At 49.9% G+C, this 26,163-nt stretch overlaps 1 protein-coding gene and 1 non-coding gene across 2 annotated transcripts in view; both read right to left on the bottom strand.

The window, feature by feature from the left end:
• MYO1D (myosin ID) overlaps positions 1 to 26,163 on the bottom strand; it is a 341,349-nt gene continuing 315,186 nt past the window's right edge. The window contains exon 22 of the mRNA XM_065896475.1: positions 1 to 157. Within this exon, the coding sequence (XP_065752547.1) occupies positions 1 to 157 (157 nt within the window). The remainder of the gene's footprint in view (positions 158 to 26,163) is intronic.
• TRNAR-UCG (transfer RNA arginine (anticodon UCG)) lies at positions 13,325 to 13,397 on the bottom strand. The gene has a single exon. It is a non-coding gene; the product is annotated as a tRNA-Arg (tRNA).

Genomic DNA, 26,163 nt, shown 5'->3' with positions numbered 1-26,163 from the left:
TCAGTTGCCCGGCACGCTGAGGATGAAGCCCGAGCGGTTCTTGGTGAAGTCGGGCTGCGGCTGGTTGAGCCGTGTCTCCACGGAGACGGTGCACTTCTTCCCGTGCAGGCTGCATTGCACAGGGTTGGTGACGTTGACTTGAAGGTGGCGCTTCTCACTGGAAGGACCGAAAAGAAGACAGGCGGTTAGCAGGGGGCCCAGGTGGGGGAGTCTCCCCGGCAGTCCCTGGGCCTCACAGGTGTCTCCTCCAGGCCAGGGCACAGAGAGGATGAGGCCGTGAGAGATGGTGCTGGGCTGCGGTCCCGAACCAAAGCCCTGGGGGAGCCAGGGCCCGAGGTTCAGGCGCTGCCGGGCTCCTGAGAACCCGCTTGTGGGTTAGTACAGGGCAGGGAGCCGCAGTGCGGCACGGCCACCGCCCTCTGGCCTGAGGCTGAGGACCAGTCGCTGGGCTTTAGATGTCAGCAGGGGGATATCACAGCACGGGGCTCTGATGACACTGTTTATCAGTTCTCTCTGGTGGCAACACGGAGCCCTGGGGGGCGCTGCGTCCAGTGATAAGTGGAGACTCTTCCCCGCACATGGTACCTGACTACGACGACGATGAGAGAAATGTCTTCTGTGAGTCCCGGCTCGGCCCTGCCTGTCGCGGGTCCCGCTGTTAGAACCGGTTGGACGTCAGCTTCCTGGAGGCCGGGAAGTGGGAGGGAGGGTCAGCGGTGCTTCTACCTGTGTGGCTGGCAGCGTGCGGGGCAGGAGCCCGTTCCCCTGCCCAGGAGCCATGTGGCCCTGCTGGCCCAGCGGGGCTTCTTCCCACCTGCTGAGCAGGCGGAGGGCCCGGAGTGCCCAGTGCCCGCGGGGTGGCTGCGCACCTGCTGGGGAGGAGCAGCGCCCGTCCTCAGGCGCCCCGCGGGGCACTGAACGCACTTCAGATGCCGCAGATGGAAGAGCTGGGAGACTCAGCGGCCGGCACAGTCCCGCGCTGCGCCTCGTGCCTCATCGGCGCTCTCCGCGCTGGGAGGTGAGAGGAGAAGGCCCTGCTCCCTGTGCTCTGAACGCCTTCATTTCCCCAGGGCGGCGCTGGGGGCGGGCGGGTCAGGCTCCCTGGGTGGCTGTTGCTCTCGGCGTTGGACGGGATGCCAAGGGTCTGACGGCAGGGGAGGCCGGCACAACTGTGCTTCCGCCCGCCTGGCCCAGGGGACAGGGAGGCACTGCCCAGGCACCGGCTGGTCTGGGCGGCACCATCACTCAGACTCACTTTCCGCAGGAAGGGGGCCCGCGGGCAGTGGCGCTCTTGGCCTCTGAGTGCCCAGAACACTGGGCTGGGCTTTGTTGGAGCGCCCGGGGGGCAGGGATGGAGATGTTGTTAGGGGCTTTCCTCATGGCTGTTTCCTACCTGCTTTCTTTTTTTAAAAAATTAATTAATTTATTTTTGGCTGCATTGGGTCTTCATTGCTGTGCCCTGGCTTCCTCTAGTTGCGGCGAGCGGGGGCTACTCTTCGTTGTGGTGTGCGGGCTTCTCACTGCGGTGGCTTCTATTGTTACGGAGCACAGGCTTTAGGCATGCGGGCTTCCGTAGTTGTGGCACACGGGGTCTAGAGCAAAGGCTCAGTAGTTGTGGTGCATGGGCTTAGTTGCTCTGCGGCATGTGGGATCCTCCCGGGCCAGGGCTCGAACCCGTGTCCCCAGCATTGGCAGGCGGATTCTCAACCACTGCGCCACCAGGGAAGCCCCCTTTCTTGTTAAACATCTTGTAGAAACAGAAAATGAACACAGGAAGAGACCCGTGGTTATCTCTCATGGGCATTAGGTATCTGATGCTTAATGTCTTGTCAGCTGCAGCTAAAACCTTGGCTTAGGACGGCTATTTTTAACCAGACTTGGACATAAAAATAGCAGAGCCCATTGGAGGCAGTGACTCGGGCACTTCTCCATTCCTGTGGGAGCCAGGCTGCCCTGGGGATAGATGCACAGCCCGTGATCTGGGTGAGGGGTCCTTCGACCCTCATCCTGGCCCTCTTGCTGGCCTGGAGCAAGCAGAGCCCCAGCACCGCAGCCCTGAGTGGCCCTGCCCTGATTCCCTGCCTGTCTCCGTGGGGCTGCCGTGGGATCTGGACAGAAGAGAGGGGGGTGAGTGGTTCCATGTGTTGAGGGCAGGAAGAAGAACTGGCTTTTTGGTCTGAAGAGCTAGGCAGCTAAGCAGCCCCCGGCTGGTGCCGTCCACACTGCCATCAGCAGACAACAAAGTAAGACAACGTGGATTGAGTTTGCTTTCTCAATAAGTCAAACACAGAATTACCACACGACCCAGCAATTCCACTCCTGGATATATACCCAAAAGAAGTGAAAACAGGTGTTCAAACAAAAACTTGTACAGGGATGTTTATAGCAGCATTATTTACAACAATGCAGAAAAAGCTTTTGATAAAATTCAATGCCCATTTATGATAAAAACTCTTCAGAAAGTGGGCATAGAGGGGACATACCTCAGCTTAATAAAGGCCATATAAATGGGAGGAAGTCCAAAAGGGAGGGAATATCTGGATGTGTATGGCTGATTGATATTGTTGTGCAGTGGAAGCTAATGCAACATTGTAAAGCAACCATACTCCAATAAAAATTAAAAAAAAAACAAAAAAGGCCATATATGACAAACTCACAGCTAACATTCATACTCAATAGTGAAAGCACTTCCTCCAAGGTCAGGAACAAGACAAGGATGCCCACTCTCACCACTTTTATTCAACATAGTTTTGGAAGTCCTAGCCACAGCAATTAGAGAAGAAAAAGAAATAATAGGAACCCAAATTGGAAAAGAAGTAAAACTGTCACTGCAAATGACATGATACTAAACATGGAAAATCCTAAAGATGCTACCAGAAAATGACTAGAGCTCATCAATGAATTCAGTGAAGTTGCTGGGTACAAAATTAATATACAGAAATCTGTTGCATTTCTATACACTAACAATGAAGTATCAGAAAGAGAAATTAAGGAAACAAACCCATTTACAATCACATCAAAAAGAATAAAATACCTAGGAATAAACCCACCTAAGGAGGCAAAAGACCTGTACCCTGAAAACTATAAGACACTGATGAAAGAAACTGAAGGCCACACAAACAAATGGAAAGATATACTGTGTTCTTGGATTGGAAGAATCAATATTGTTAAAAAGACTGTACTACCTAAGGCAATCTACAGACTCAATGCAATCCCTATCAAATTACCAATGGCATTTTTCATTTGTTCTAGTTCACAGAACCTATCAAATTACCAATGGCATTTTTCATTTGTTCTAGTTAACAGAATTAAAAATTTTTAATTTGTATGGAAACACAAAAAACCCTGAATAACCAAAGCAATCTTGAGAAAGAAGAACAGAGCTGGAGGGATCACGCTCCCTGACTTCAGACTATACTACAAAGCTACAGTAATCAAAACAGTATGGTACCGGCACAAAAAGAAATATAGATCAATGGAACAGGATAGAAAGCCCAGAAATAAACCCACACACTTACGGTCAATTTAGTCTATGACAGAGGAGGTTAGAATACACAATGGAGAAAATACAGTCTCTTCAATAAGTGGTGCTGGGAAAACTGGACACCTACATGTAGAATAATGAAATTAGAACATTCTCTAATAACATATACAAAAATAAACTCAAAATGGATTGAAGACCATGGGGCTTCCCTGGTGGCGCAGTGGTTGAGAGTCCGCCTGCCGACGCAGGGGACACGGGTTCGTGCCTCGGTCCGGGAAGATCCCACATGCTGCGGAGCGGCTAGGCCCGTGAGCCATGGCCGCTGAGCCTGCGCGTCCGGAGCCTGTGCTCCGCAGTGGGAGAGGCCACAACAGTGAGAGGCCCGTGTACCGCAAAAAAAAAAAAAAAAAAAAAAAAAAAGGATTAAAGACCTAAATGTAAGACCAGATACTATAAAACTCCTAATATATGCCCAGGAGTGGGATTGCAGGGTCATATGGTAGCTCTATTTTTAGTTTTTAAAGGAAGCTCCATACTGTTCTCCATAGTGGCTGTACCAATTTACATTCCCAACAACAGTGTAGGAGGGTTCCATTTTCTCCACACACTCTCTACCATTTATTATTTGTAGACCTTTTCAAGATGGCCATTCTGACTGGTGTGAGGTGATACCTCATTGTAGGTTTGATTTGCATTTCTCTAATAATTAGCACATCTTTTCATGTGCCTTTTGGCCATCTGTATGTCTTTTTAAAATTATTTAATTTTATTTATTTTTTGTCTGCACTGGATCTTCATTGCTGCATGTGGGCTTTCTCTAGTAGCAGCGAGCAGGGCCTAGTTCGTTGTGGTGCACGGGCTCCTCATTGCAGTGGCTTCTCTTGTTGCGGAGCACGGGATCTAGGCCCATGGACTTCAGTAGTTACAGCATGCGGGTTCAGTAGTTGTGGCACGCGGGCTCAGTAGTTGTGGCTCGCAGGCTCTAGAGCACAGGCTCAGTAGTGTGGTGCATGGGCTTAGCTGCTCCCCAGCATGTGGGAACTTCCCGGACCAGGGCTAGAACCAGTGTCCCCTGCATTGGCAGGCGGATTCTTAACCACTGCACCGCCAGGGAAGTCCCTGTATGTCTTCTTCGGAGAAATGTCTGTTTAGGTCTTCTGCCCATCTTTTGATTGGGTTGTTTCTTTCTTTCTTTTTTTTTTTTTTTTGATATTAAGCTCCATGAACTGTTTGTATACTTCGGAGATTAATTCCTTGTTGGTAGCATCGTTTGCAAATATTTTCTCCCGTACTGTAGGTTCTTTCATTTTGTTTACGGTTTCCTTTGCTGTGCAAAAACTTTTAAGTTTAGTTAGACCCCATTTGTTTATTTTTGTTTTTATTTCTATTACTCTAGGAGACAGATCCATAAAAGATATTCCTACGATTTATGTTAAAGAGTGTTCTGCCTATGTTTTCCTCTAGGAGTTTTATAGTATCATCCCACTCCTGGGCATATATCCAGAGAAAAACATAATTCAAAAAGATACATGTACCCCAGTGTTCACTGCAGCACTATTTACATGGAAGCAACCCAAATGTCCATTGACTGATGAATGGATAAAGAAGATGTGGTACATATATATGATGGAATACTACTTGGCCACAAAAAGAATGAAATAATGCCATTTGCAACAACATGGATAGACCTAGAGGTTATCATACTAAGTGATGTAAGCCAGACAAAGACAAATATCACGTCATATCACTTATATGTGGAATCTAAAAAAATCATATAAATGAACTTAGTTACAAAACTGAAATAGATTTACAGACATAGAAAACGAACTTATGGTTCCCAAAGGGGATAGAGGAATGGGAGGACAGATAAATTAGGAGTTTGGGAATAACATATACACACTACTATATATAAAATAAGTAAACAACAAGGACCTACTGTATAGCACAGAGAACTATACTCAACATCTTGTAATAACCTATAATGGAAAAGAATCTGGAAAATAATATATGATACATAATAAATATATATAATATATAATATACATAATATGTAATAATATATATAACTGAATCACTTTGCTGTACACTTTAAACTAACACAGCATTGTAAATTAACTATACTTCAGAAAAAAAAGAAAAGGTAGAAATAACCCAAATATCTATCAACTGATGAAGGGACAGACAAAATGTGGTCTATCCATCCAGTGAAATATTATTCAGCCATAAAAAGGAATGAAGTAATGATATCTGCTACAACACGGATGAACCTTGAACACATTATGCTAAGTGAAAGAAGTCAGACACAAAAAGCTACATACTGTAATTCCACTTATATGAGATGTCCAGAATAGGCAAATCCACAGAGACAGAAAGCAGAGGAGTCAGGGTGTTTCCTTTTGGGGTGATGAAAATACTCTGGAGCTAGACAGTGGTGACGGTTGCACAACACTGTGAATGTATTAACTGTGACTAATGGTAAATTTTAAGTTATGGGTATTTTATAATCATTAAAAAAAATTTTTTTTTTGGCTGCATCCGGTCTTAGTTGCAGCACGTGGGATCTATCATTGCGGCGTGAGGGCTTCTCTCTAATTGTGGTGCGCGGGCTCTAGAGCGTGCAGGCATAGTTGCCCCGCAGCATGTGGGATCTTAGTTCCCTGACCAGGGATCAAACCCACGTCCCCTGCCCTGGAAGGCGGATTCTTAACCACCGGACCACAAGGGAAGTCCACACAATAATCTTTTTAAAATGGGTTGATCTAAAGGAAAAATAAGGACTTGTCCTCAAACCATGTTTTTTCTCCCCATTTTAAGTTCAAACCAAAATGGTTTTAAGGGGTTTCTTGTGAAGGGTTTCTTGTGCCTATTTTGGAGACAGAGCAGTGGCAAGGGTTTCTTGTGCCTATTTTGGAGACAGAGCAGTGGCAGGGCCCGAGCAACACACAGGGAGTGGACACTCCAGGGGGTCCGGTGACATCTCCTGCTCGCGCTTCACACACTGGAAATCTTTACGGAACCAGGGCACCCTCCTTATTTTTTCAAGAAAAGAAAGGAGATTTTATAGCTGCGGGTGACAGCTGCGATGGAGGCTGGCTGGCTGCAAGGGGGAGGGGCTTTCCTCCCCATCTTCTGTTACAGGATTTAATGGCTCAGCAAACTGTGGAATTCGGGGACTTTCATCTTGTTTCATCTGCTCCAAGCTATCATTGCAGGCAAATGGCCTTGATCAAGTTACTTTGCTTCCGTTTCCTCCAGTCCTCTGCTCATCAGAGAAATCCGTGGGTCAATGAAAGACCGGATCCGCGGGCGTGCTGGTGCAGCCGCGCATTGAAAAGTCCTGCACAGGGTGGGACATCACAAGTCTCTCCAGGGGCTGAAGCAGCCCAGAACATGTCCCCTCCTGTACAGACCCCTGGTCAGCAGAAGACTCTTACCCCTGGCAGCCTGGGACTTGAGCCCACCCTCTTTTCTCCATGGCGTTCCAGTGGCATTTCCTACTGGAGCTCTAACACTTGAAAGGGAACCGGGATGGGAGTGAGGTGAAGTGCAGCGGCCTGGCGCACGGATCCTCTGGGGGAGTGGCCAGCAGTTCCAGAGCCTTCGGCACTAACGCAGCATTCTCTGTGTTTGGTCACACGATGTGTGTGTGGGGAAGCTTGCCTTGCACCAAGCACAGGCAGGTCGTAAACAGATGCTTTTCCCAGGGGTGATACGCGGAGTGAGTGTTTCACGATAAACCCCGGCGTCATCAGGACAGGTGGCCCTCCACCTAGACGCCGCCGGGACACAAGGGCAGGGTCTCCAGCTCTCCCTGAGGACAGTGGCCCGCCCATGTCTGCAGCTGTGACCCGTGTGTTTCGCTTCCTTCCAGAAGGAAGTCCCTCTGTTCATGTCAAATCACAGAGGGCAGCTCTTTCAAAATCCTGCTTTAGGAAGGGCTACTTCTGTTTTTGTCAGGGTCGAATGGACACTTCGACCACAGTCACTTCTAGAGCGAGTCTAAGAGGCCAGCAGTCCTGAGAGGGGGGGGCATTGCATCCCCGACCTACTGAGTCCTCTCTGGGTTTGTAGCTGGTGAGGGATGGGGTGACACCACTTTTATTTAGAAAATAAAACTCCAGTCACTATATGGTTCTAGGCAGCAGCACGTTCGTCGCCGAGGCCCCCCGCGCAGGCTCCTGGCCCAGTGGGCGGAACCCCCGCCCATCCCCCAACCCTCCTGGCCCTCCGGTCAGGGACCCCCTTCCCCCAGGGCTTTCCTCGCTTGGGCCCCCATCACCCATCCCTCCCCCACCCGCTCTCCTTCTCTTGGCGGGTATTTACCGAGCGCCCGCGATGAGGTGGGCTTCGTCCAGAGAGAGTGAACACAAAATGGGTGGGATGCAGGCCCCGACCTCAAGGCACCCATCAACACTGAGAGGATGGGCAAAGTTTAACAAACACCGAGATACGCACAGGGGCCACCTAAGCGTGGGTGGCCGGTGTCGGCTTCCAGAAGGGGCCATGTCAGACCTCAAGAAGCAGCAGGAATCCTGCAGCAGTATGTTTCTGTTTCCTCACTCCCTAAATATTGTTTTACCTTTAGTCCTTTTCATTTTGTACATTCTCCTACAGTGTGTCACCCATGCTGTGGTTTCAATGACAGACAATTACCCAGTGTCCCCTGTCCCAGCAAGAGGTCCAAGCACACATGTGCAGCCACCGACCCGACAAATTCCCTGAATGTGCCGCAGACGGCTGAGTCTTCCTATGTCCGACACTGAGCTCATTCTCTTGGCCCTTTCCCCAAACTGCTTCCCTCCTCCTGTCAAGCCTGTCCCGGGGAGAGGTGGCATCATCTACCCATCACGGAGACAGAAAGCCTGGATCGGCCTGGATCCCTCCTCTGCCCAGGTCAGGGTACCAAGTTCTGTTCATTTCACCTTCTCATTCTCTCTCCGCTACCACCATCACTGCCCAGAACCTCAGCCCCTTTTTCCTGGTTCCAAACGTAGCCTCCTAACCCGTTCCTCTGTCTTCGCTTTGCCCGGCACCCTGCTTCAAACGTGTCCTACACAGTGTCATCAGAGGCACGAAAAAGATCCTGTCGTCCCCCTGCTGAAACCTCTTCAGTCATTCCCTGGAGCTTTCCAGAACCGCCCGCCTCCCACCCCCACCCCCAGGCTGAGCTGGGTGTTCATCTGTGTCCCCAGTTCTCTCGAAGCTCTGAGCAGGCAATGGTGCTGTGCTGTGATCGGAGCTGACAAGCTTTCCCGACCGCTTACAAGTGTCTCCGACGTGAATACAACTCCCCAGTGGAGGTTGCAGGAAAGGGGGGTGGTAAACTCTGGCAGTCAGGAGGAAGGAGGGGATGGGAGGCCAGTGGATGCCAAGTCCAGGACGTGCAGGCCACTGCGAGGGCACCAGGCCTGAGGTCAGCACGAGGCCGCCCGGCCTAGGAAAGCCCACCGGGAGTCTGCCTCCCAGCCTGGCGGAAGGGCACGGAACCACGGCGTGAGGAGATACACACGCACAAAGGTTTTTCAGTAAAAAACGGAAACCTCAAGCTTTCTTGACTTCTTGAAAAGCAGATCCGCTGCAGGTCACCAAAGGCAGAGCAAACCTGAAGAACACCCAGAGCGAGAAGAGACGTTGCTTGCAAAGGAATAACAGGCTTTCTCATCAAATATGAGGGGGGGGGAAATGAAAACACAGACTCGTCAAAGGGTTTAAGGAAAATAACCGTCAACCTAGAATTTCGACATTGGACATTAACCAGAAGACCTGAGGGCAATGTCAAGCATCTTCAAAGCAGCGTTGTTGAGAAGTGAGTTGGCGCCATCGGTGAGCAGGGGCTGGGCTTTGGGGAGCAGGTGCCTTCCTGGCACTGTGCTCTGTGCGAGGGTGTGTTGAGGTACAGAGTGTGATTAAGGCAGATGAAGAGGCACTAGGGATGCCCGCTGTTCCAGGGATGCTTTTCGGGAGCCAAAGAACCCTTCTGCAAAGTGGATCATTACTCTGCTTTGTAAATCCAAACTCTCACATATTAGGTGCTGCTGCCCCATTGCTAATGAAGTTCTCAGGGAAACAAAAATGTTCGTAGGATGACAAACGTTTGGACTCATGGATTTTTGGAAACATACACGCAAGGTTGAAGAAGTTCCAGGAATTACATCAATGAACGTGTTGTCATTTTTTTTTTTTTTTTTTTGAGGTTTGAATGGAGACGAGTAGACACTGGTTCCATGCGTGTTTCTCAGTAATACCCGGAGTGATATGAACAGATAGGCCCCACGATCACTTAGCCGTCTGCTGGCTATGGCTGGTGCTACTTAGCAGCGCGTCTTGTGTAGCTGTAAAAGGGGTCTTGGATTGGGGGAGGGGAGCTTGACAATCATCATCTTCCACTTATGGAGAATTTTCCACACACTAGGCGCCGTATTAAACATTTTACATGCATCATCTCATTTAATCCTTGCTGACACCTTACGAGGCACTGTCATTATGCCCACGCCATAGATGAGGGCACAGAAGCTTAGCAAGGTCGAGGAGCTCTGCACAGCCGCAAAGTGGTGTCTGTTTCTTGAGTGACACATTGAAGCTCCCTTCCACTTATTGATTTATTTAAGTTTATTTTTTTTGCCCCACTGCATTTAGACCTCAGATGGACGGATGTGTCTAGCTGTAGCGTGGGGCAATACCTCTGCTGCGTGCAAGTCTTTAATACTTGGTGCTTACGAGTCAGGAAATAGCATTTGGAATCTGCTGTCACGGTGTTAAGGTTGGGGCATCCTGACCCACAGCCATGACCCCCACTGTCACCACTTGTCGTTCGCTTCCTGGGCATTTATGACATTTTACATTGGTGTTTCCAGGCCTGGTTGATTCCAGGCTGTCAAAGAAGGGGTGCTCTCCTGGTGCTTGGAGAATTCAGGTACTTTTTTAAACTATTCCCCGGCACACTGGCATCTTGACTTTCCAGCTGGAGTCCCTGAGGAGGCCTGTAGCTCTCTGTGGAGGCTCCTGGCTTCTGGTTTTGTCAACCAGAAGGTTCCTATTCTTCGTGCGTCGGGGGCCCTCCCCTGGCAAGGCGGACCCGGGCCTGGCCTCTGTGTGCTGGACGTGGCCTCGCTGAGCCCATCCTGAGAGGCCCAGTGACTGCTGCTCGGCCCTTGGATTTGTTTCCCTTCCGCCAGCATCAGAGACCAAGGCAGTGAGGATGCTCCACTTGGCCTTATGGATTTGGAATCTGGACTCTTTACAGGCTGCATTCCTCTGTCCCTCCCAAAATGTCCAAATTGATGCTTTACGCCGGGGATAATGAAACCTTTCAAAACTGAACTAAAAGAACAAACCCACCGCTCCCTCAGATATGAGGAAAGAACAGAAAACAGAAGCAACAAAACAAAACACCACCAAACCAAACCTCTACCACAAAACAAATGGGATGGCAGCTGTGGACAGAGCGGCATCACAGGCGGGGGTGGTGTCCCCTCAGGGCGCTGCCCCGTCACCTCCAACAAGAGGGTGTCGGCTCTGGAGCCTGAGCTCAGGTCCTCTGCGTCCATCCCACCCTCCATGACCTCTTCTCTCTTCCCACCTCTCCCTTCTTTCTCTGTCTCCCTTCAACTTCTCATCTCAGTGATTTGCTCTGTTGTCTTTGGGGCTTTATCAAAAAATATCTGTTTAAGAGATTTTTTTTTTCTCTTTGCTGTGTTAAGCTTTTTTTTTTTCTTCTTTTTTTCCATCTTGGCTGTTTCCTGCTTACATTTCTGCTCCTCCTATCCTGATACTTCTGTTAACAGTACCTCCAAAGTTAGCTCCGTCTGTGAACATTGGTGTTTATTTTCTATTCACATCATTAATGAAGGTGCTAAATAAGCCTGGATTGAACACAAACCAGGATCCGCATCTTCCTTTGAACAGATGATTTTTAGTGGTTTGTTGGAATGCCATTCCGTATCTACCTGTTCTATTCACCATCAAGAAGCATCTGAGCTTCTATGTGTGTGGGGCTGTGGCCCACTGCACAGGGGAGTTTGTAGGACCCCAGCCTCTGCCATCCGAGAACTGGGCATTTCAGGCGGTTTGCAGCTACACACACACAGGGGACATATATACTAAAAAGAGAGTCATCAAAGAATGCTTAAATAAGATTAATGATGGCACTTTTGAACAGGGTTGGGAACTAAGGAGAAGTCTTGCCACGAGCTCAGGAATTCCTCGGCATTATCTTGAAACGTGTCCTACGTCAAATATCTGAGTCTAAGGCTCTGGGGTAGAAGATAAATAATAAAACAGCCTCCGTTCTCAAGAAGCTCAGAGTCTGGGGAGGGAGGCCGACTTGCTGACAAATAGCTACTATGTAAGGCATGGAAGCTGGCACCATTAGAGGGCTGCAGGGTGCGCTCAGGAAGCACCGGGTGGGGGAGTGGAGGATTCTGCCTGCTGGCTGCCGGGTGCAGCCTCTCGGGCCCGGAGCTTGAGGCTTTGAAATGCAAATGCATCATGGGAATAAACTGGGCTCCCAGCACCCCGGTCCACGACGTGACCTAATCTCTCTTCCTCACGCTGCTCCCCACCCACGTGGAGGGAGCCAGAGCCGCGGGGCAGGGTGCTGAATCCCCGGGGAACAGGCACACCCTCAGCCTAGCGGCCTCGCCCGGCTTGGCCAGCATCTCTCCTCCCTCCCGCGACGCCCCTCAAGCTCTAGTTGCCCTTCCTCCCTGCAGCCTACCTGGGCCTCCCCAGCCCAGATCTCCAAATCCCAAGAACAGGAGGTGACGAACTGCCCCTTGGAGGGTGAAGAGGACTTGGACGAACAGAGATGACCTTGTTGAAGCTTAAAAGTGAAATTTAGAGAACATGCAGGGAACGGCAAGCGTGGGGCTGTAGTTCAGGATGCAACTGTGTCTGGAGACTGGTGGGAGAGAGGCTGGGGGAGATAACAGGCGAAGAGTTTAGGCTTAACTCTGCAAGCAATGGGGACTCACTTAAGGATCCTTGAGTGGAGAAGAGAGATAATACTTTGTTTTTATCTGTGCACTTACCGCTATCTGAAATTGACCTATTCGATTCTTGGCTTGTTCACTGTCTGTCTTCCTATGGCTCCCATGCCCTTCCTAAAGGGAAGCTCCACGGGAATGGGACCTCCTCCTTATCGCTGTGCCTAAGAGTGTCTGGCATAAAGTAGGTGCTTATTTAACAAACGAGCGAATACATGAAATTGATAGGGAACAGGTGATGTGGAGGATAGACTGATGGGGGCATTTAAAAGCAGACAGACCGGGTAGGAAACTAAATCAGGGAAGAAAGGGCTGTGTTTGTTAACAGGGCAGACACAGGTCAGGCTTGAGAGACGCTTCAGAGCAAGAATTTGGTGACCACTGAACGTAGATGGTAAAAGGTAGAGTCTTCCACATCTCTAGGTTGTCAGCGTGGGTGATGGAGAAGGAAACAGAGAGTGAGTTTGGTTTTGGACAATGTTGAGTTTCACTTCCTCTGGAAATGATCCAAAGGGTTTCGCTACATGTTATGAGGACTCACTGGGGAACATATACCTCATTGTTCTCCCTCCCTTAAAGGACTGTGTGATCCAGTGGGGAGATCACGTATCAAAATTGTTTCCCAAACCTATTTTGTAAGCAAATTCTGCTATAAAGTATTTACAATATTATCCTGATTCCGTGCTATATGAAGCAAATAAGCCTCCAATTTGACAATTCAGTGTTAAAATGGCAAGTGAGCAGCCCGAGTACCATTCTCATGCACCCGAAACTCCTTAACGTTTCTCACTTTTTATTCAATGGTCGTCTTCTTTTTTTTTTTTTTGGCCACGCCCCACGGCATGTGGGATCTTAGTTCCCTGAGCAGGGTTTGAACCTGAGCCCCCTGCAGTCGAAGCGCAGAGTCTTAACCACTAGACCACCAGGGAAGTCTCAATGGTCTTCTTTTTATATATAAATTTATTTATTTATTTATTTTTGGCTGCCTTGGGTCTTCGTTGCCGCGCGCGGGCTTCTCGTCGCGGTGGCTTCTGTTGTTGCAGAGCACGGGCTTTAGGAGCGCGGGCTTCAGTAGTTGTGGCACACGGGCTGAGTTGCTCCGCGGCATGTGGGATCTTCCCAGACCAGGGCTCGAACCCGTGTCCCCTGCATTGGCAAGCGGATTCTTAGCCACTGCACCACCAGGGAAGCCCATCAGTGGTCTACTTGTTGATACTTTTCCCACCATTCTTTCCAGCAATTTTTATCTGAAAATGTTCAAACTTTAAAAGCAGTATTCCTAGGAGCAATAGTGCAAATTATAAAGGCGGGGGGCTGGGGAGGAAAAGAAAGGCCTAATTCTTGCTCTGCAAATAAAAGGTCACATTCTCTAGAATTGTGGTGACCTATAGGAAACCGGAAACTGGTCACTGTCCGACAACAATCAGCACATTATGGTTTACTGAACAGTTAGTTCAAGTTCCCATGTAGGGGTGGTTTGCACATCCAACTGCTTGCTGAGCCTGGAAAAAGTGATTTCTCGTGAATACTAACCAGTCCTTTGGAACTCTGGCTATAACACACCCGGGAGTCAGACACTGCAGCTGGCAGCAGCAGCAGGGAGGAGACGGGGACTGGGACTTCCAGGTTCTGTGTATTTCTAGGAATGTTGCTTAATCGAGACAGGAGACAATGGGGCCTGGTGGAGAGAAGAGGCCTTTGGAATCAGCCAGTCTAGGGTGTGAATCCAGCGGTATGGCTCTGGGTGATCACTTACCCTTTGAAGCTTGGTTTCCTGAACTGGGATAATAAACAGTGGTAATGCTTTTCCAAAGGGTTTTGGTGAGAGTTAAAGGACAAAATAGGGCTTCCCTGGTGGCGCAGTGGTTGGGAGTCCACCTGTCGATGCGGGGGACGCGGGTTCGTGCCCCGGTCCGGGAAGATCCCACATGCTGCGGAGCGGCTGGGCCCATGAGCCGTGGCCGCTGAGCCTGCGCATCCGGAGCCTGTGCTCTGCAACAGGAGAGGCCACAACAGTGAGAGGCCCGCGTACCGCAAAAAAAAAAAAAAAAAGTCCAAACTATACATAGGCACGGGGGCTAGGGCGATGCCTGGCTCGGAGTAAGTGCCCCTTGAACGTCTGTTAATGGAGCCAAGTGCTTTAAAGAAGGAGGTCCTTATGTTTAGAATGTTGGTTAAACAATTGATACAGGGGCTGAAGGGACCCTGCCCTTGTGTCTCAAGGCCTCTTCTCTTGACCATGGATAGCCCCTTAAGCAATAACCATGCCACCTCCTAGGGCCATATTGGTGAAAAGGCTTGTCGATTCCAGAAAGCCCTTTTAACTTGTTCTTGAGTATTTTAAAATCCGATCTCTGCTGACAAAAGATGATGCTTTCCTCTCGGGGGGCAGATGACACATTCCTTTTATGCACTTTCCACCTCACTCGCACTAAACCCTGCTGCCCATCCAGGCAGCTGTGATCCACAGCGCAGAATATCTGATTAGGTAGCAAGTAACGGGGGATTTCTGTTCTAAGGGGGAACTCAACAAGGTTAAAATAGAAGCAACTATCTCATGAACCAACCCAGAACACTGAGATGAAAAGAAACAAATTGCTCACTTTCTACCACCTGTTTGAGAACAGAAGGATTTGCACTCAGTTATGTTAGCTAAAAAATGTACCCCTGACTCATTGTGGTACAGAAGCCTTTACCACACGAATGCTTTTGATGGAAAATCCACCCCCTGCTCCGATACACCCTTTCATGCTGGTGATGACAGAGGCAACAGAGGCCTTTCCATCAATATGTTCTGCACACTTCTTAGCGGCTCTGCTTTTCCTTTTCTGCATTTGCTATTTTAAGCAAGTACATAATGCATCAATTTTCAGACTCTTACTCAATGCCACTGCTACAGAACTGAGAACTCAGTAATCTTGTCAGGCCGCGCAGAACAAAATTCCAACAGATGAAACATTCCACGCAGCCTTACCTCCCCTTTCCTGGGATGCGGCATCTATTTCTGGCCCTATAATGAGAGAGGCACCGGTGGCGGTGCTCCAGGCCCACTTTCCCCGGGAATCCCACATTACAGAAACCATTCACCATGCTGCTGCTGCTGGGATACATATCAAAGGCCCTGTAGGGGACTTGAGACCATTCGACTGCTATCTTAGTTTTGATTTTAAGTTCCCAGAAATGGGTTGTTTGGATCCAGGCTGGAGCTTGCTGGCTGGGAAAGCTCAGCCTGTGGGTTTGCCCAGGCCACACTGGTGCTTTTCCTGCTTGACCTGAAGGGTTCCTGTTCTCTCCACAATCACTAACTCGACTGAAGAGCCCAAGACTAAGCTTTATTTCCCTGTCCTCAGTTTCCCAAGAGATTTCAACGTAAAGTGTCCCCACGTGGCTTCTTGCCAAATTTGCCTTGACCTTGCGGCAGACACACTTCTAGTGGAATGTCAATTGCACCTGATACCTTGTTGGGCAATTTGGGCAGAGTTCCCTGCTGTGTGTGTTTACAGCTTTCGTGGCTTCTAGTACAGGCTCTATTTACTGCCTGCAGGGTTACCTGGGAGAGAGAGCAGAGCAGTCTGCCTCTACGCCCGTTGGCTCGGAAATGGGTTAGTCACGTTTTCCAGAGATCTGCTCTTCATACCTGGCTGCTATAAATGGGCTGGGCCACTCCCACCAAACCCTCCAAGTTCTGCTCATTTTAGCTCACATCAATTAAAAATGGCACAACAAATGAGATCGAGTGAGTGCGTAAGGGGTGCTATTGAAAAGTGAGTAATTCAATAATAGCTCTGCACCACTGCATTCGGTCTAAAGAACTAATTCATAGCATCGAATGATTCAGCCATCCCTATGGGGACCTTGAATTACTGGCTCAACTTCATCAGCATAAAAACAATCAAACCAAATACACTCTTCCTCTGGGGCTGGAAGTCAGACACCCTGAGTAATATTTAGGTCACTCCTGCCTGGGCAAGTCTGAAAAATGGTTCGTGCCCTGATTAGACAGTTACTGATTTGTTTTAAACGACTGTCAAAGGAGGGGACCCTGCAGGCTTTTTAAGGCAAAGAGAGGTTCTGTGAGTGGTGCTGAAACAACCTGAAGTGGGCTGAAGCCAATCATCTCTTTGTTCAGCCCAGAGTGTATCAGCGTCAGCTTCACAGCTGCAGTGGAATCTCTGGGTTTGGTGAGTTTCCTGCTTCCCCTAACCTCCACTTCTGGGAGCCCTCAGAGCAACACTGTTAACCTTGACTGAGCATCAGAACTGTCGGAGGAGCATCTGCAAAGCAGTGGTCAGGCCTTACTTGGACGGACTCTGATCAGCCAGTCTGCGTGTGGGCCCTTGGACGTTTGTTAGTGTTTTTTTTTTTTTTTTTAATTATTTTTGGCTGTGTTGGGTCTTCGTTTCTGTGCGAGGGCTTTCTCTAGTTGCGGCGAACGGGGGCCACTCTTCATCGCGGTGCGCGGGCCTCTCACTGTCGCGGCCTCTCTTGTTGCGGAGCACAGGCTCCAGACGCGCAGGCTCAGTAGTTGTGGCTCACGGGCCCAGTTGCCCCGCGGCATGTGGGATCTTCCTGGACCAGGGCTCGAACCCGTGTCCCCCGCATTGGCAGGCGGATTCTTAACTACTGTGCCACCAGGGAAGCCCCTGTTAGTGTTTTAAAGCCCTGGGTAGTATTCCTGTGAGCCCCTGCCGCCAGAGCACCGAAGCATCACCTTCCCTGGGAAGGACCAGAAAGAAGGGCTGCCTTGCCTTGCCTTGGGTAAGTGCTCCAGTCAGCTGCTCAGGAACTGGCTTGGCAAATGACAAAGGCAAAATCCCCTTATTTTACAATTTAACTGATTCATCAAGCTTTTTATTCTGATGAGTTTCAGACATATTCTAGTTACACAAGAATTACTTAGAACAACTTTACTGAGGTACTTTGTACAGGAAGGGTGGAGTCCCTGGGGGGCCCCTAAGCTCACAAGAGGACCGTGGAAATGGGCACCCCTGCTCACCCTCTGGACAGCCCCCAGGCCCCATCACTCTGTCAGCACCCTCCTTCTTGTCCACTTCTCATCTCTTTATTCAACACATACTAAGTCCTGAATGTGTGCTGGCCCTTGAAGATACAGGGGCATAAAAGACACGTGTTGCTCCTGCCCTCACCAAGCTTATAGTCCGGTGTGGAGACGTACGTAAACATGAATGACACACTCATCACTGTTTATCACTGTTTATCCCTAATTCTGGGAAGAGCTCTGAACGTAAAAAGTGCAGAATGCTTTGGAATCAGTGCGGGGATGTAGTCTAGTCTCATCTACTCTTGGGGAAAGTGTTCCCTAGAGGCAACCGCAGTTCCACTTACTGTGTGTGCATCCGTGCGGGCATTGTTCTGTGTGAATGTAGCCAATACGTACATACATATACACGTCTACTCACTGGGGGGCAGGGACTCTAAAGGAAAACCCCAGCCTTTAACCATCTTAAAGGCGCACCTTTCATTTCAGATGTAGGAATGACAGTGACGGGGCCATGGTATGTTATGGAAGCAAGGTGATACTGCAGAGCCACTGACTCAAGACCATGGTAAGTAAGAGTGGTCCAAGGCTGCTGGCTGTTAATCAGTGTTTCATCATTTAAATAGTAGGTGTAGCCTTCAGAACATGGAAGAAGTCATTCCAGAACAGAGGGTTAAACCAAATACCAAAGGACACTCCAATAGAGTGGCACAAATCTGTTTTCTTTTTGCTTTTTTTGTTTTTTCCTCGAAGATGAGGGCATCAGCTAGACCATGAGCTAATCTGACATTTTAAGCCAGTGCCATTAGAGCTGCTGTGCTGCCCCAGGACAAAGATGGATGACACAAGGGTTACGGGTTGGGGGTCATTACTGTGGTCTCGGCGCTCTTTCTTTATTACCAGCTTAGTTGGATGCTAATAGCAGTACAGGACACTACCCCCCCGCCCCCAATCAGGAGTTCAGGCCCTGGAAGCCCTGGTAATTCTGCTCTGGGGGCAGCAAACCCCATCTAGGTGAGGAACTGCCATAGCTGCTGCGTTCTCTCCGAGGCCAGATGAGGCATGTGCATTTCCATGACCGTCACCTCCAGTCACTCTGGGGAGCGGCGGGGGGCAGCGAGCGGCCGCGGGGGGCCTCGGCCGGTCCTCTCACGCCAGGGTGACCACGGCGGGCCGGGGGCAGAGAGGCAGACCATGTGCCTTAGGGCAGACGTCCAGGTGCGGGAAGAACAACACTTCCCGTTTTCTTAATCCTCTTTTTAAAAGACTGGTTTCAAGTGAGGCATTAAGGTCCCCAAGAATAACAAACGGGCCCCGGGCCTGCCTATGCCTCCGGATGAGGGGAGCGGGCTGCTTGATCCGGCACCTGCGGCGGAGCGGAGGCCAGGGGTCCAGGACCTGCGGCAGCTCGGGAAGGGCTGGTGCCGGGGAGCGTGGGGGCGGGGCAACAAAGGAGAGGGAGTCCGGGAGGGGAGGGAGGATGGAAGAGGGGGAGAAGGGGGATGAAAAAGGAAAGAGAGAGGGTAAGAGGGAGAGGGAGGAGGCGGGGAGCGAGTACGACAAAGCGAATCTGCACCGCCCGGGTGGGCTGCCGCGGGGGAGGCGGCGCCGGGCCCAGGCAGCGGCTTTTAGCTCTGCCGCTCCCGCGGTCGCCATGGCAACGCGGGCATTAGCGATTCCGTCTGACATTAAAATGCCGCCGCCGCCGGCCCGGAGCTGGGGTGCTTCGGCCGGCGGGTGGAAAATGTGTGCTCACACACACGCATGCCCACCGAGGGGCCGGGCGGCGGAGGCCCCTTTTAGGCTGTAGCTTTATGCATCATTTATCGTGCACCCGCTTCCAATCCGCCCTCCCTCCTTCCGGCTGTTTTTGTTTGTTTGTCTTTCTAGAGAAGGTGATAATTGGGGGCTTAGATCATCTGCTGGCATATTGATGAGCTCACTGGGTTGCTAAAAGGGAATGGGGATATGGATTTGGGTTAGCTAAGGGTATGTGACTGGTTTAAGACAAAAACATCAAGAAACGGAATATCTGGACAAATAGGCTTTCTTTCTCTCTTTCTTTCCTTCCTTCCTCCCTTTTTAAAAAACAAAACAAACAAAAAAAAAAACAGGGCTGTGAATTAGCCAGAAATAGTTAAAAGGAAAGGGAGGAGAAAGGGCTAGCCTGCAGACATGTGAAATAAGATTAACGGAGACCCTAAAGACCAAGGCCCACGGGAACTGTCCTGCAGCAGTTTGCCACACGTGACAATTTTCCTGCTCAGATGCCTGCTCCAGAAAAAGAAAATCAATCTGTGTGCCTTTTTTTTTTTTTTTTTTGGGTACTTGAAGCCCCACCCCATGGTATTCTCTCTCAAACTGTATTTTAGCACAAACAGGGAAAAGCTCATGAAACTGTACTCTGAGGGCAGAAACTGGCCTTAATCATCGCTGCAACTGCTGAGCCCATGATGGGACTTGCCACATCCCAGGCAAGGGCGATGGGCTGGCCACGGCGCGCGTACAAGTGAAATCCGCAGAGAGGACTTCCGGAGACCAGCCTCCAGAGTGTAAGAGGGACTGGGCCCAGAAACCTCCTGGGAGCACGACGCCTTAAGGCCTCCCCGTGAAGGCAAACAAAGACCAACGGGTGTGCCCGGGAAGTTTCTTAAAACTCAGCAGAGCGTGGGCAGGAACATATGCCTTCTTATCCACCAGGTGAAGTCCCCCCTGTATGACACATCTCGCCTGGGTCTGGAGCATCATACTTGGTAAGAAAATAAAGAGGGATGTTGATGAATAACGGGCATGCTGACAGGGCAGTGTGGGCTGGCGGGGGCTGGCTCCCAACTGCTCTGCGAGCTGTGGGATTCGCAGGAACGAGAGGGCGCGGTCTCCGACTGAACGGAGGGCCCCTTCCTGACCCATACAACTGGGCCTCTCTTTCTGGACAGGCGCTGTGTCTACTCCAAGAGTCCTAAGTAGTTGGGGACCACCTGGGAAGCCACGCTGGCATCCCAGGGTACGGGAGGAGTCTTCTCATCCAGACCCCGCCACAGCCAGTGACAGAAAAACCATGAATAAGAATGAGAAATGCAGACTGCGATTACTCTGGCGTCCCAGAATTCTGACCTGACCATAGTCAAAGACGACTGGCAAAGCTCATCTTCCCGGCAGCTGGAGAATAAACAGGGAATGGAAGGGCTAAGATGCTGAGAACACAGGGCAGGGAATGAGCCCCCTCTGCTCAGCAAGGCCTACAGCTAACACACTGTCTTTTAAAGGACTGACCGAAGAGACCAAACCTCCATTCTGGAAGCTGAGGATTCTAGAACTCGGCCTTGAGAGAGGCTCTAACCTTGAGGGGCTGCTTTAAGCAGGGAAACAGCTAGAACATTCTGGCCAGCAGGCTTTTTACTCCCTCTGGACCTCTCCCTTAGGGACAGATGGGCGTGCCTCCCCCTAGTGTCACTGCGTCCTGACGGTGAAGTTCTCCCAAACCATGACAAACAACCTACTCCTTGGAAACACACCGAAAATAGGGAGGAGGCGGCTCAGGCGATGCACGCCGTTTCTGCGGTCTAAAAGGAGTACTCTGCTGGTGAGTGGTGGAGCAGTCTCCCTTTAGGGGCTGACTCTGTGTGACGAAGGCCCACGGATTCCCACACGATCATCAACAAACTGGAAAGAACTCTGAGGAAGTTAAAGGAAGAGGAATTTTCACGGCCTCATGTAAGTTGCTCCTTTGCTTGGTAGCCTGTGCTTTGAGGAATATTAAATATTAAATAGACCAGTGAAGTGAATGCCCAATAATTTCAGATGAGCTGGGAAAACCTTAATTGGCTGAGACGCGGCTGGTGGTTGCTTCTTTGTCCATGGAACCCTAACCAGCCAACCAGAATTAAGTAAACTGTTTCTCCGGACTATTTCAAACATTCATGTCTAATGAAATGGACATAGTCTTCAGGAGCAAATGATTTTCTGTTCTGTAGTTACAAGAAAAACTAAAAATGACAAAGTTATCATATAAATTCTCTTCCTGGGGTATCCTCCCACTTGCCGTGCTGACTTCCACCTCACCATGGGAGGCCTGGTGTTCTCTCCTTAATCGTGAAAGCACTGGATTCAGGGTTAGGAAGCCTTTGGAGCAAAAGTAGGTCCTCCATTGGTGGTCAGAATGAAAGAATTCTGCCCCAAACCACCATAATTTCTTGAAGGCCTTCTTAATTTTTAGATGTTTCTTAAGATGAGATAAAGATTTCCCTGCTGGCACAGTGGTTAAAAATCCACCTGCTGATGCAGGAGACACAGGTTCCAGCCCTGGTCCGGGAAGATCCCATATGCCGCGGAGCAACTAAGCCCATGCGCCACAACTACTGAGCCCACGTGCCACAACTACTGAAGCCCGCGCGCCTAGGGCCCGTACTCCATAACAAGAGGAGCCACCGCAATGAGAAGCCCGCGCTCCGCAACGGAGAGTAGCCCCCGCTCGCCACAACTAGAGGATCCCCGTGCGCAGCAACGAAGACCCAATGCAACCAAGAGAGACGAGATGAAGTATATGCTTGGAGGGGATGCTGAGTGAACACATTAGGAAGATGAGACATACTGTTTCCTTAACAGACAGCAGAGTCCTGAGGGAACGGGATACAGAACAAGTGCCATGTGATGCTCAGATGAGGCACGACGGGAGGATGGGATGACCTGGTACAAAGAGGACTCTGGGATATGAAGCCGAAGGGCAGTACAAGGACACTGATGATGGGGACCAAGGAAAAACCAGAGCAGAGGCAGAGAGGTCCCAAAGCCAAGGCTGATTTACCCTACACTTTTGAGGATGGCCAGTGTTCCACTGCACTGCCTCACACCGCTTGCCCATCCCCTTACTATCCGTGTCCCCAAGCTTCTTGACAAGCGTGTGCTCTCACACCACGTCCCCTGCCTGCCTGCCTGCCATGTATAGGATGGAAGACCAGAAGCGCAGAGGACGGAGGGCCTGAGGGCTTGCTAGTGGCCAGGACGAGAAGGAAGGAAGAAAGATGGGGGGATGGGAGGACAAGAGGGGTAGGAGGAAAGAGAAAAGGGGGTATTCAGCATAGGAGTGGACCTTCGTCACAATCCTACAGCTTCATTTTCCAGAGAAGGAACCAGGCCCAAAGAGGCTGTGAACTGGGCCATATCGCTTAGGTAGGCAGCGGCAGAAGTGAAACTCTCACCCAGACCTCAGATTTCCAACTCAGTGTCCATTCATCTAGTTTATAAGAGAAAAGGAAAGGGTAGAAGTACCAAATATCACCAATCATGAAAGCGCAAAATGCAAACGAAAAACAGAAAAACTCTTCACAGGAAATTGAGAAGATTCTAAAAGTCAGTCTATTTAGTCTTTATGACAAAATAATAGAACCCGAGGCAGTGAACTAAAGAAAGCATCCTGAGTCTGGTCGGAGCAAACCCTGACTTCTCCCCTGACGGGCAGTGTGACTGGGGGCAAATTTCTAAACCTGTCCAGGCCTCAGTTTCCTTAATCATGAAATAGGGATAATGGTAGTGTCGCCCCTCACACACATTTTGTGAAGATCAAAAAATCGTGATCCGTGGCAAAGAGCTTTCTCAGCAGTGTCTGGAGTATAAACACTTAATAAGCGTTTGTGGTTACTATTATGATTACTACAGAGCTACTACAACCAGGGACAAATTCGTTTTTCTTACTAGAAAAATGCAGTAAAAAATATCCATTGGTGGTTTCTCTGCATGGGAAAGCACACCTGTTTTCTTTGGGGCTAAATGAGTATATCTTTTTGAGTTTCCCACAATATGAAAAGCATCCTTTTGCTTTTGTCTTTCGTGAAGCATGCTTCCTTCTGAGGTCACCTTACTCTTTCTTCCACTGCAGAGAAAGTCCCAGTCTCGGTTTCGCAACTAAATGAAAGGCTGCTTCTTAGCAGAGTGGCACAAGTTCTCACCACGCTACCGGGGCCGAGGTTGTAGGATGGAAACAAGGAGGCGGTGACGTTTCTACATTTCATTACTCTTGTTTTCCGTAGGAAGTCAACTGGACTTGGATTAGAGCTGAGATTAGGAATCCTCAGTCTGAAAGAGTTCACGTGGCACCATCTATTTTTCACCATCTGTACAATGGGTACCACAAGTTGTGAACCAATTAATGTGAAAGGGGAACAGCAGGCTCCTGGGTTCCAGCAGTGTTATTTCTTCGACCTCTCAGGTGATATCCTCTGACCACCGATCCAGTGGCTCAAAGACATACCTCCCCTCTGTCCTTCCCCTTCCCCTTCCCCTTCCCCATCCTCATACCCATGTGGATTTCTTGGGCTATCTCATTTAGAGACCTGACTCCTGAAGGGTTTTACACTCCTGGTTATTTTTAGCCTCATGTAGTCAAAGTCTTCAAACACGGTCACCACATGGCATGCAGCTGTGGAAAGCAGCTGCTGTGGTTTGATTTCCAGTCAGCATGACTTGACATTTCTCATCAGGTGATTTCTAAAATTCCCTGTTTTTTTTCAGGTGATCCCAAGAACTTTTTCCCCCTGGTGTCTTAGGTGTGACACCTGAGCTGGGCATCCGGTAAGCTGCTCCAGATTAGGGATGAGTCCAGAACCCTGCTGGAAAGGGAGATGTATTTCAGCTTCTGGGACTCAAATTCCTCTGCCCCAGAACTATCAGGTCTGGGACGAGAGACGCTGCGGCGGGCTCCGGTTCTGACAGCTTCCTTAAGGCCCTCCCTCTAAGCTTTCCAATTTCAGAAAGGGGGCCACTGTCTCTTGGGGTCTCAGGAAGAAAGCAGAGAGGATGAATGAAGCAGCTTGCCGGCCTGCGGGGAGCCTACCTTCAGTGACAACAGCTAAAATGTACAAGAGGCTGGGTTACTCAGCTGGAGGGAGCGCTGGGCTGGACCGCATGCTTCCTCCCGCTTCTCACCATCTTTTCTCCCCCGAGACACTTACCTCCCCATCTCTCTGGGTCATGCAGCTGTCAGTCTATTGGTTTCACCCACATACACCCAGCTGCCGTGATGCTTTTGCCTTCAGGCCTTTTTGCACAGGCTGTTCCTGCCTGGAAGGCTCTTGGTCCATTTTCCAGACCGACTTCTATTTGTCATTTGATTCTCAACATCAGCCTCACTTTTGGGAGCCTTTTCTGATCCTTCAAGACAGGGCTGTCTCTTCAATGTACTTATTAACACACTGGATTGTAATCGCCTGTTTACTTTATCCAGTACGCCCTCCCCACAACTAGATTGTAAACTCCTGGGCAGGGTTGGGGTCTGGTCCTCTGTTGTCTCTCCACTTCCTAGCCCAGTGTCTGGCCCAGCACATAGTAGGTGGTCTGTAAGTATTTGCTGAATAATGTTCCAGACTCACCAAGAACTCCCTCTTTTTTTCCCTCCCTCCTGTACATTTTTTCAGACCGTATCCAGCTCTGCTCCTCAAATCAATTCTCTAAGCCTCTATTTCATCACTGTATCGATTTAGATCACGTCCTTTGTTAATTCTGGGTTTGAAAAAAGTCTTCAATTGTGCTTATAGGTATGAAAAGGTTACGCTGTAGACACCTGGATAGTGTCCGTGTCTAAGAGAAATACATCAAGGAAAAGTGGAAACCAGGGCTGGATAATTGGAGGGAGCTAGAGACTTTTCCTCTGTCTCCTGGTCATTCTCCTGCATGAAGCCTTTGTTTTTTGTGGCCTGGTAAGTCTGGACCCCTATTTTCAAGGCATAGTTCTTCTTTTTTTTGGCCGTGTTGGGTCTTTGTTGCTGCGCGCGGGCTTTTCTCTAGTTGCGGCGAGCGGGGGCTACTCTTCGTTGCAGTGCGTGGGCTTCTCATTGCGGTGGCTTCTCTTGTTGCGGAGCACGGGCTCTAGGCACGCGGGCTTCAGTAGTTGTGGCTCGCAGGCTCAGTAGTTGTGGCTTATGGGCTTAGTTGCTCCGCAGCACGTGGGATCTTCCCGGACCAGGGCTCGAACCCGTGTCCCCTGCATTGGCAGGAGTAGTCTTAACCACTGCACCAGCAGGGAAGCCCCAGGCACAGTTCTTCTTGATGAGGAGATAGCAGAGGTTTCCAACCAAGAAAAATCTTCCACTGACCACCCGGAACTGTTTTCCATTTCCTTTCGAGAGAATTCTTACAGTGGAGAGGAAGTGTTCTGTCACATACGGGCCCCACGAAGCCCCTTCTTCTCCCCACCCCTAACTTTCTGCTCCCGGCAGATAGGAGCTGATGCCAGGGCCCACAATTATCAGCAGTGCCATACAGCACCACCGCTGGTTTCTCCACGATGACTTTTCATAGGACTATTTTTCACCTTTTCACAATGGGTGTCTTTCCCCAGCCCTCACCATCAAGTGGTATCCTTATGCAGCAGTATACATGGTGGATGACAGCACATGCCTCTTATAACTGTAACACAGTATTTGGCATGGGATTCAACTTTTTGCCTGAAAAAAGGTCACAGGAACAAGACCTCCATCCAAACGCAGGGCTTCAGAATGACCCGAGTGGCATCTGAAGCCGTGTCTGGTGCCTCCAGATCCACCCTGTATGCTGGTGAGATAACTGGCTGGTGGTGGCCCACCACAGCAGGGTGGGGCCCGCGTGGCTGTCCGAGGGGTGTGGGCAAGATGAGTGGTGACTGGGTGTCTAGTCTGTTGAGATACTGCCAGGCACCGTGGGCCAGGGGCCAAGGATCCGCTTCC

This window comes from Phocoena phocoena, chromosome 19 (assembly GCF_963924675.1).
Source record: "Phocoena phocoena chromosome 19, mPhoPho1.1, whole genome shotgun sequence".
Lineage (NCBI taxonomy): Eukaryota > Metazoa > Chordata > Mammalia > Artiodactyla > Phocoenidae > Phocoena > Phocoena phocoena.
This window is presented reverse-complemented; position numbering and strand designations above follow the sequence as displayed.